The sequence below is a fragment of the Scomber scombrus genome, chromosome 7 (assembly GCF_963691925.1).
Source record: "Scomber scombrus chromosome 7, fScoSco1.1, whole genome shotgun sequence".
In the NCBI taxonomy this organism is placed as follows: Eukaryota; Metazoa; Chordata; class Actinopteri; order Scombriformes; family Scombridae; genus Scomber; species Scomber scombrus.
The window spans coordinates 32,010,167-32,022,274 of NC_084976.1; the positions used below are offsets into that span (position 1 = coordinate 32,010,167).

Genomic DNA, 12,108 nt, shown 5'->3' on the forward strand with positions numbered 1-12,108 from the left:
AATGAATGTCAAATATTCTCCATGAAGAGGTCAGAACATTTTCATGTAAGTTGTACATTGTCAACAACACTGTCAAGTTTTGTTTGTCAGGTTTTTGTTTAACATTAAGAAAGAAAATCATTATGAAACACAATAAACCTCAGTTTCACCTTCAAAGACTGCAGGACTGGCTGTGTAGTGGGGCGTAATCTCATTAATCATCTGGTGTATGCTGATGATTTAGTCGTCGTATCTCCTTACAGTGCTGGATTACAACAACTGCTCAGAATCTGCTCAAATTATGGTATGCAGTATGGCATCAAATTCAATTCTAAAAACAATGTTGTCATGATTGTTAAAACCAAGGAAGATCAGAATGTAATGATATGTGTTTCCATAAGTTACCACTAGGTGGCAGTGTAACCATTGGCGATAGAAGGAACACACCAGGTTGTGAACAAGAAAAGGACATGTTGAAATGAAGTGAACAATAAACAAGCTGGCATAGCTAGCATAATGTTACAAACTGGATATGTTTATTTTTAAGAATTAAGAAACATTACATTAAATGTAGTGAGAACATCATCAGGGCTGACCTGTATGATGATGATGATGATGTGCAGCGTCAATGTTACAGAATGTATGCACAAACAAATATGCTGGTACACAAATTTCACATGTGAACGGATGATGTAAAGACCGCTCTTTTTAAAGCATATTGTACTCCACTCTATACAGCCCATCTTTGGGGCAATTACAGCAAAGCAAAAATGAAGAAGCTTCAGGTTGCATTCAATGATGAATTTAGAATTCTGCTTAAACTTCCAAGATGGATGAGTGCTAGTCACATGTTTGTTTTTAACAATGTCCCTAACTTTAATGCTGTGTTAAGGAAGTTAATGTACAGATTCATGGTTTGGTTATATGAATAAAAAAAATGAAGTTATGATGGCATTAGCCCAGCCTACACAAGGTGACACAAAATACTCTTCTTGTTTTTGGAAACATTGGAACACATGTCTGTATCTGTTTTAACTCCATATATATTTATACTGTCTTGTCCTTGTGTTGTCTTGTGTTTTATTTATCTCATTAAGTTTTTTGTTGTTGTCTACCTACTATCTCATTTTTTGATTGATTGATTAGTCGCTCGTTGATTAACTCTCTCAAACGCTGACCTGAAGTCATTGTTGCTTCAAATAAAATGTCTCCGTGTAATGCAGAGAGATTTCTTCCAAGCACAATAACAAGCAGCTAACGTGTGGTGTAAGACGTTTAAGCTTCCGATAGCAGGCTCGTGTGTCTTTGGTTCCGCTTGAAAATTCTTCCCTCAGTGAGTGTAATTTCTAGATCTTCTCCAGATATGTCCACTACGTTCAAGTATCTCCTGGCAGCGTCCAGCACCATCTTGATTCTTTCCAACTTGTCCTTATACTGCAACAGCACAATTCATGATCATGCCAGGTCTTTTTGCTCTCTCACCATCTCCACATTACCTACAACCATCATGGTCTGGTTACAACAAGCGGAACCAAAGACACACGAGCCTGCTATCGGAAGCTTAACACTGTCACACTACACGTGGGTACTTGGTATTGTGTTTGGAAGAAGTCTCTCTGCATTACACGGAGACATTTTATTTGAAGCAACAATGACTTCAGCTCAGCGTTTGAGAGAGTTAATCAACGAGCGACTAACTGCTGCTGCTGAAGAAATATTCCGAGATTTTCAAACAACTATCTCAGAGTACGAAGAAGAGATCAACCGTCAGCGCAGACTGCTGGATATCGTTTGGAAACCTGAAATAAAGTTACACAGAATAGGTCTGTAAAACTTTAATTATTTTAAAATAAACTACAACAGTCAGCTTAATATACCACCGCAGTGGGTAAAATATGTAGGTTCAGTTAATGCTCGGGTTTCTACAACACTGAAGTCAGTTTCTGTTTGGGAGTTAAGGGGAAAGTTAAGGAAACATAAATACTGATATTTAGCGGCTGATTCTCTGTTTTTTTCATAACTTAAGTTTGAGAAAAAAAGTGTTGGTAGCAAAAGTTTTAACACGGTGTATAAACTGCTTATGAGCATTGATTAATGGCTCAATTGATTTTTAATAAATCATTCATTACTACTGTAGTGGCGATTTGTCCTCAAATAAATAAACTCAATTCAAATGGCTACTGAGGCACCTCGGGAATGAATCTTAGGCAGGGGGAAAAGATGCATTGTCCAGGTAAGCATAGCGTTTCTTTAGTTTATTTTACTATTTTTGCAAGCAAACAAAGAAGAATGGCGTCTCTCTTGCTCTGGTAAACAGCTGTATGCCCTTCCCGGTGCCTGCTGCTCCTCTACCTGTAGCCTACCTATAGAAATACATTCACCTCTGTGCTCCAAGCTGCCCAAGTGCCCTGAAACAAAAGCATTAACGAGTACTCAAACTAACTAAAATAATACTAATATAATAATCAAATGAATTAAGCTATATTCTTCAAAACAAACAGCCACGTGTACATACATTAAAGTCTGTGTAATGTAAAAATAAATATGTGTTATGATTTTGACATACCACAGAAAAGTGTGTTGTTAACCACCATGCCAAATTTGAATGATTAAAAAAATCGCCAAATATATGAAATTAGGCTTCAAAGTTGTGTAATAGTCTGCCTATTTCTCTTCTCCCTAACGCTGTGGGGGTGCCCGCCAAGTCCGCTGAAACTCCGCCCCCTACCAAGTGTCACCTGTCAATCAAAGTCACCACCTCTACCAGAAACATGGACACTTGGTCTGAGAGCTTTCTGCTGCTAACTCAGCTGCTAGCTCGGCGGCTAGCTCAGCTAACTGGCTACCTGTATACTGTAGTAGTAGTAGTAGTGTGCGCTGAATGTATTTATACCTCTACAGCAGCAGGGGCGGGTTTATGCTCCGGTGTGTGACCATGCTATTGGTTAACACTGCTGCGCTACGTAACGCAGCAGTGATTTTCAGACCCGCTCATTAAATCCAGACACAGAAATCTTGAAACACAGTTTGTGAAGCCTAGCTCCACAATTCAAATCTAATGGTTGAAATGCTCTTTACACCTTTTTTAGAAATACATTTATGACATATTTAATGTGTTTAGAAGAAAATGTCTGAATTCACTTTACACAGTCTTTAACATTTAATTATCAACTTCAACAAAAATAACAAATAGCTCCAACAACTACTCTATAAATCATTTATAAGCCATTGATAAACATGATTTTGAGTTGCCCAGTTTTGAAAAATCCCTTTTTTGTAAACCACCATAACATTTACTTTATCTCATTCTTTAGAGAGATACGTCCTCTGTGCTTTTTGTGGTGGTACAAGAGTTTCTCTTCAGTCTTTCCTCTTTGTCCTTCCAGAGCTCCCACAGCAACATGTCTATGAGGAGGAGGAGGTTCTCACTGACCAGCAGCTCTGTGACCAGGAGAGGAACTCAAGTCTGGACCAAGAGGAACCAGAGCCTCCACAGATTAAAGAGGAACCAGAGGAACCAGAGCCTCCACAGATTAAAGTGGAACAAGAGGAACCAGAGCTTCCACTGTTTCAAGAGGAACCAGAGCCTCCACTGATTGAAGAGGAACAAGAGGAACCAGAGCCTCCACTGATTCAAGAGGAACCAGAGCCTCCACTGATTGAAGAGGAACACGAGGAACCAGAGCCTCCACAGATTAATGAGGAACAAGAGGAACCAGAGCCTCCACTGATTGAAGAGGAACAAGAGGAACCAGAGGCTTCAGAGATTAAAGAGGAACTCTGCACCAGTCTGGAGGGAGAACAGCTGGTACTGAAGGAGACAGAAACCTTGAAGTGGACTCCTACTTGTGAGGAAAGTGAAGATCAGACTCTGGACTTGAATCCTGATGAAACTCAGATTGACAAGTCTACCACTTTAAAGATTCACAAAAATACTTTGACAGGGAAACAGTGTTTTGAATGTGACACTTGTGGGAAATCATTTGTGGTCAAGGCCTATTTGTGCAGACATCTCAAAGTCCATACAGGTGAGAAGCCGTATACATGTGACACTTGTGGGAAAAGATTCTCTAAGCTGACCAACTTAAAAGTCCACATGAGAGTCCATACAGGTGAGAAGCCGTATACATGTAACACCTGTGGGAAAAGATTCTCTAATCTAGACAATTTAAAAGTGCACATGAGAGTGCATACAGGTGAGAAGCCTTATCCATGTAACACTTGTAAGAAGAGATTCTCTCTGCTGGGCACATTAAAAGTGCACATGAGAACACACACAGGTGAGAAGCCATACAATTGCAAAATTTGTGGGAAAAAGTTCACACGTACTCAGCACATGAAGACTCACATAAGAACACACACAGGTGAGAAGCCGTATCCATGTAACACTTGTGAGAAAAGATTCTCTATGCTGGGCACATTAAAAGTGCACATGAGAACACACACAGGTGAGAAGCCATACAATTGCAAAACTTGTGGAGAAAATTTCAGACGTACTCAGCACTTGAAGACTCACATGAGAACACACACAGGTGAGAAGCCGTATCCATGTAACACTTGTGAGAAAAGATTCTCTAAGCAGGACAGCTTAAAAGTGCACATGAGAGTCCATACAGGTGAGAAACCGTATCCATGTAACACTTGTGAAAAAAGATTCTCTCTGCTGGGCACATTAAAAGTGCACATGAGAACACACAGGTGAGAAGCCATACAAATGTAAAACTTGTGGGACAAAGTTCAGATATACTTGTCATTTGAGTAGAAACATGAGTACACACGAAGTGGGAAAAGATTCTGTCTGATGCCAGATTTGAAAAGATCGTTGATGGCAAGTTTTCACCAACATCTTTGTAAATTAATGTCAAATATTCTCCATGAAGAGGTCAGAACATTTTCATGTAAGTTGTACATTGTCAATAATGCTGTCAAGTTTTGTTTGTCAGGTTTTTGTTTAACATTAAGAAAGAAAGTCATTATGAAACACAATAAACCTCAGTTTCACCTTCAAAGACTGCAGGACTGGCTGTGTAGTGGGGAGTAATCTCATTAATCATCTGGTGTATGCTGATGATTTAGTCGTCGTATCTCCTTACAGTGCTGGATTACAACAACTGCTCAGAATCTGCTGAAATTATGGTATGCAGTATGGCATCAAATCCAATTCTAAAAACAATGTTGTCATGATTGTTAAAACCAAGGAAGATCAGAATGTAATGATAGGTGTTTCCATAAGTTACCACTAGGTGGCAGTGTAACCATTGGCGATAGTAGGAACACATCAGGTTGTGAACAAGAAAAGGACATGTTGAAATGAAGTGAACAATAAACAAGCTGGCATAGCTAGCATAATGTTACAAACTGGATATGTTTATTTTTAAGAATTAAGAAACATTACATTAAATGTAGTGAGCACATCATCAGGGCTGACCTGGATGATGATGATGTGCAGCGTCAATGTTACAGAATGTATGCACAAACAAATATGCTGGTACACAAATTTCACATGTGAACGGATGATGTAAAGACCGCTCTTTTTAAAGCATATTGTACTCCACTCTATACAGCCCATCTTTGGGGCAATTACAGCAAAGCAAAAATGAAGAAGCTTCAGGTTGCATTCAATGATGAATTTAGAATTCTGCTTAAACTTCCAAGATGGACGAGTGCTAGTCACATGTTTGTTTTTAACAATGTCCCTAACTTTAATGCTCTGTTAAGGAAGTTAATGTACAGATTCATGGTTTGGTTATATGAATAAAAAAAATGAAGTTATGATGGCATTAGCCCAGCCTACACAAGGTGACACAAAATACTCTTCTTGTTTTTGGAAACATTGGAACACATGTCTATCTGTTTTAACTCCATATATATTTATACTGTCTTGTCCTTGTGTTGTCTTGTGTTTTATTTATCTTATTACGTTTTTTGTTGTTGTTGACCTACTATCTCATTTTACATTAAACTGGCTAATTAATGACCTTAATAACCACAAATACATATAAATAATAAAACAGTAAAGCACATACTGTGGCTGCATTGACAAATACATAAAAATGATCAAACTAACTTAAATGCATTGAACTGATCAACAAAAACATTACATAACCATAGCAACATGCCTATATTTCATCTCTCCCTGACACAAATCTGTCAATTATATGAACCTGCATTATCTAGAGCAACACTTGCTCTCCACACTGTCGGCAATGAAAACAATACATAAACATAACATATGCATAGACTCGGTCCAAACCCGGTGTTTGAACACTTTTAAAACTGTCAAGTGTGACCAAATGTTCTTCCAACGTCTAAGCAGTATGCTGAGCAATTTTAAGTTGTTTTTCACATTATTTTACATACCAGTGGAGCAGTAAGCAACAAACACGGTTTCAGCAGTGTGCGACTACCTCGAGCACCACTTTATTCTGTCTCCGGTCTGTAGTCAGGGGTACTTGGCTCCTGTGGGAGTAACATGGGCTTGAGTTAGAGGTTTCTTACTGAACCTGGTATCACAGTGCCACCTATGGTCACAAAATGGAATAACAACAATATGTAATGTTTGGGAAGCGTAACACTGGTTTTAATGTTTCAGTCATTCACTGTTGGTTTCCTACATGTTCTCATTGGGCCTGATGCAAGAACCACTCGTACGCACAGATTCTTTCTTAAACCATGCGTACGAGTGATTTACGAGGATTTGCCGCATTCACCAATGTTCTCGTATTTTGGATTTTCTCTTAGGTACGAAGAACATTTACGAGTGGTGCAGACCTGTCGTACCTGTCAATCACAACCAACCTGCAGTCCTCCAAAGCAATAAAACATGACTGTTACTGTCTAATTGTCTAATTGCAGCGTGCCAACGATATCATGTCTTTAGGGGGAACTCAAATTTCTCCGGGGGGGGGAATCATATATTATAAGCAACATATGATAATCGCATATGATAAACACATAACACCTCCACACGGGTATCAAGACCAAACAACACTGTATGATACAATCTAGCCAAGCACGATACGGTAGCTATATATACTCTACAGAGTGATGTAACCTGCTGTAGTTTATCAGCACAAAACACACAGAGGGGTCGAGCTGTTGAACTGTTACCCTCATCTCCAACTTCTTCTGCCGGCTTGCCCTGCGTTGTCATCCCGGGTGTTAGCAGGTCTGTGCTGACAGCAATCCAGCAGCAGTTGAGCTTCAGAATCAACTGACTTGGATTTTCTTTTTAACATCACTGTATGCTGACTACCACTTAACAGAGAAATGAATAATGTCGATCCGCAGGCTGAGTGTATATTATATTGTCAGTATTTTAGAGACCCCTGAGTAATGGGTGTGAACTACAGGGGATATAGGCAGTGAGCAAGTGTATACTATGTCCCGTTCATTAAATTGCACTTCTGAATCCATAATCATGATGACATGACTCTGTTTGTAAAATTATTAGGCTATTTAGTATTAAGAAGTAACAATGTAGGTAGATATATCAGTCATTTAAATTGACAATTGAAACCATGATATAATGCAAGCGTACAATATAAATATTAGCGGCCGAAACTACAACGCGACTTGTCCACAGCTTCTTTTCCACAATATAAACTGACTATTTATTAATAACTGTTATTCATTTAATTGAAATATTGCTTATTGAAGTAATAGTTTAACTCCCTGGCTGATGACATCCCCTGGCATAATTCATGTTCAGTCATTTTTGTTTTTATTTCTGTGACGGTGCAACAGCTGAGACAGCGTTCACAGCACGAGTCATTTTTCCTCTTTCTTTGTCTTTCTCAGGACCTTTAATTCCACCACTAACACTAAATAATAAAATGTGTTTCTGTTGATCTATTTCTGTCTCAGAGCTCGTAAAGTTCTTATTCTTAGTCTTTAGTGCCATTTTCATGAATGGAGCTTCTCCACAACCTGCCGGTCGTCTGACCGTATATGGTATTTTGGGGGCGTTATTCATGTTAATTTACTATTCTCGGGAACGCGCGTTCATTTATAACAGGTGGGATTCATCATGTTTACGAAAGTCATTTACGACTGTTTCCTGGTGATACGAGTGTCTGGTGAATCCGACGTGGCTCACTCGTAAATTCCACCTCACGAAAAAAGTACGACAGATTTAAGAAGAAAAATACGAACATATTCTTGCATCTGGCCCAGTGTATCGCTCCTCTGTCTGAAGCATCATGCTCTCTGCCATTCATCTTATTCCACTACAAAGGGACTCGAGTCTGTCCAGGTTGAATTTTATCCTCCATCAGTGAGTTCATTCAGTTTGTGCACCTAATCTACTTCATGTCTTGGTTCTTTCCAAAACTCCAGTAGGGAATCACAGGCAGTTCTATATGACATAAGAGAAACTATGCATTGTTTGAAATATATTTTTCCTATATCCTAGAGAATTATTTTCTTCCAACAATAAGAAACTACCACCAAGATGTTTGTCAAGGGGTGCCTGAAATGTGTATAAAACCATACATTTACAGTATGCAGAAATGTACATGAACTAACTTTTTACTGGCTGTGTTCTCAACAGAATGTAGCGGCCCTCAGGCCTGGTGAGCAGGAGCCTTTATGCCATTCTTGTTACCTGATCAGTGTTGACCCAGCTCTCCACCCCATTTACCCCTGGCCTCATCCTAAAACCCACCCCAAACACCACTAACAGAACAGAGGTTTACTTTGTTTCTCTTTTAATGTTGATCAAAAAACCCTGAAAACAAAACTTGACAGCGTTCTTGACAATGTATTATAATAATAAGAATGAATTTTATTAATAAAGCACTTTACATTTCCAAAGCAAAACTCAAAGTGCTACAACACAAACATAACAAAAAACATTAGAAAAGAATTTTTAAAAAAAGAACTGATGATGATGGGTTTGGTTTGGGTGGTTGGTAAATGAGACAAATTGTCATGGGGAAAGGGGGCTCACATTTAAATGCCAGGCATTCAAAAGAACACCGTTCAGTCAGGGGCAGAGGGAATAAATCCAGCTCACTGCGATAGATGAGGGACAGACTTCTCACCTGTGTGTCTTCTCATGTGAGTCTTCAAGTGATGACTACGTCTGAACTTTTCCCCACAAGTGTCACATGTATATGGCTTCTCACCTGTGTGACGGCCCTGGGCCTCCATGGTAGAGGGGATGGTCTGCCTTGCCTTCTACTCCTGTTTTTCGCTCTTCCCCTAGATGGTCTGGTCCCTCCCTCCTCATCCAGTGATTGAGATCACCTGTTGGGAGCCTTTTTAAATCCTGGATTTCCAAGATGTCACTCTCTCACTCTCTGGCTCCTTATTTTTGGTTTTGTTCGTTTGATTGTGTTAAGAAGTAGTCTTGGTTCATGTTATTTTCAATGTTAAAACTATTGTTTGATTCAATTTTGTTAACTTTAATAAATTACTTTCATTTGAGCTCGTGCCATGTGGTCCTCCCTGCTTTGTTGTGCTCTCAAACAAGCTGGGCATAACAAGTGGGGGCTCGTGTAGTTGGAACCTCGGAAATGTTATAGTTTCTAATGAGTTTGAGCATTTGGCTTTGGTTAGGAGGCCCACCGGAGTGGTTCATTTTGTTTAGGTGGAACAGGTAGATGTTGAGACTGCTTTAGTTTTCCATGGTGTTAAACTGCATGTGATCGGTGTAGCCAAGAGAATGGTAAGTCTGGGTTATGCGTTACGTAGCTGTGGGATGGTTGTAGCTGGGCTTTTTTTCTGTCTGGCAGGAGCATTTTCTTGTGTCCCCCAGGTAGGCTGTAGCAGCAGTTATCTCACAAGGAGAAGCTGTTGGTTTGTTGTTTTCAGGGCTGTTTGTTATTTTTGTGTGTTGTCCGTGTGGCTGGCAGCATTTCGCTCGGGAGCACCCCTAAGTATTGGCTGGGGGCAATCTGCCTTCCCCAATACAGACGGTTTGTAGGTGCATAAATACCCACCGCCAGTACACACATGAAGACTAGGGAGCAGTTAGTAAGTTTGGGCTAGGCAGTTAGGAGGGGGCGCTCCTATCACTCATCATCCCTGCGGTTGTGTGCTGTGTGACTCAGGCTGCCTTGTGGTTGCTTTTTGAATAGGTTCAGGTATTTAACTCGGCTGGATGTATTTTTGATAGGGTTAATGATGGACACTGACCATAGTAATCCGTTGGTCTCTGAGTTTTTGAAAAGACCAGCTCGCAGTACATTAGCTCAGTTTGGAAAGGAAGATCTACATGACTTGGCTACATCGTTGGGATGGTCAAACTGTTCAGGTGCCAGGGAAGGTAGCGCTAAGGGACATCGTGGAAGGGTTAGCGGTGTCTGCCAAGCTTTTGGAGGTGGTTTTGTTTGTTTGATTGTGTTAAGAAGTAGCCTTGGTTCATGTTATTTTCAATGTTAAAACTATTGTTTGATTAAATTTTGTTAACTTTAATAAATTACTTTCATTTGAGCTCTTGCCGTGTGGTCCTCCCTGCTTTGTTGTGCTCTCAAACGAGCTGGGCATAACACCTGTGTGTTCTCATGTGTGCTTTTAATGCACCCAGCATAGAGAATTTGTGTCACATGTATGTGGCTTCTCACCTGTGTGGGTTCTGAGATGTCTGTGCAAAGTGTCCCTTACCATAAATGATTTTCCACAAGTGTCACATTTAAAACACTGTTTCTCTGTATTACTCTGTATCTTTAAAGTGGTAGACTTGTCTTCAGTGTTATTTTTTCTACTGTGTCTCTTCTTTGGTTCTGCATTTCTAGTTGATCCTGAGTCTCCGTGTTGGCCTCTTTTGTGATCTTGGTTCTCAGCTATGTGAGAGTTGTGAGAGAGGACCTGGTTGTAATCGTTTGGGTCTGGATCCACAGAGCTTTTAACTGACATTCTGTGCGTGCGATGACGTCATCGCACGGCACAGGACCTCACGCACGGAGCCTGCCACAGCTGTTCCCCTTCTGAGCCTGGGCACTTCGCAACCCATGCCAGCTCTCACCGAACCAGAGCCGTTTTGTTCCTCCGCTCGCCAGCAATATTCACTACCATCCCGTGCACATGCATCCCGTCATCCCCCTCTCTTTTCTCCTCAGGTTTCTACATTTTCTGTCCATCCTCCAGCAGCCTCCGCGGCTCCACCCCCGACGGCTCCCACACTGGCTGTTCCCGGCCCCGGGGGTGTTTCTGGTCAACCACCCGTATTTCCTGCTCTTTCTTCCTTTCCCCACCCCTACCCTTACCCCCCCTTCCCCATATCCAAAAAGTGCCTTATTTTTCTCAGGTTGCCACTAACCCACTTCTTCCCTCTACAGCAGGTTATGGTACTGTTCCCTGTTACATTCTTCCACCTCATAGCTATACTCTCACCACCGCCTTGCCTCCAGCCCGCGCAGCCACACCCGCCCAACCTTCCCCCGTTCCCACCGCACTTAAGCAACAAATCCTAGCTGGTAATTATGTTGACCTTGCACTTGTCCTTCTCCCCTCCACGAGCACTTCCCACCTCCCCAGGGAGCTGCAAACTTCTATAGGCCCCGTAGAACTAAAACAACCTTCGTCCCGCTCTAAGGAGCTCACTCCCACAGAATTCGCGTTCACTTTTTCATTATTTTGTGATGTCCTCTGTTCATCTTTCCCTGACCGCAGGTCAGAGCTGGACGAATACTTGTCGTCCATCCTCGAGCTTTCCTTGCGGTTCGGCGGTAACTGGTTTTACACCTGGTTTAACACCTCCTTTTTGCATCCCAAGCAGCAGGCAGACTTAGTCAGTTCAATCAGGGGACATACTGGCGTACATTGGACAGTGAGTTGTACTGCCATGTCTTCACGGCCCGCTCTTCCCTCAACTGTGAAATATGCGGCGCCCCATCCCACCCGGCTACGGTATGCACACTCGCCGCCCCTTTGCCTAGACCTCCAACAGTTCAGAGACCAAAACCCACCACCTTCAGCTTGCCTTCCGCAGCCCCTCCGCTTTCCATCCCTCCTAAACCAGCCGATAGCCGTTTGGCCGCCCTCGGCCCCTTTTCCAAAGGCCTGGACAGACAGGGGAGACCTACGCTGTTCCAGGGCGGTCGGATGGTGTGTAATAATTTTAATGACCTTGGCTGCAACGCATCGGCCTGTCGTTTCCTCCACACCTGCTCCTTCTGCGGCGGG

General features: G+C 41.6%; 1 protein-coding gene across 1 annotated transcript; it reads left to right on the top strand.

The window, feature by feature from the left end:
- The first annotated feature begins 1,573 nt into the window (after nucleotides 1–1,573).
- LOC133984002 (zinc finger protein 260-like) lies at nucleotides 1,574–4,782 on the top strand. The gene is given in 4 exon segments (XM_062423217.1): nucleotides 1,574–1,802; nucleotides 3,366–3,493; nucleotides 3,557–4,668; nucleotides 4,670–4,782. Coding segments are annotated over 4 exon segments (1,524 nt in total). The 5' UTR covers nucleotides 1,574–1,630; the 3' UTR covers nucleotide 4,782.
- Nucleotides 4,783–12,108: the final 7,326 nt, after the last annotated feature.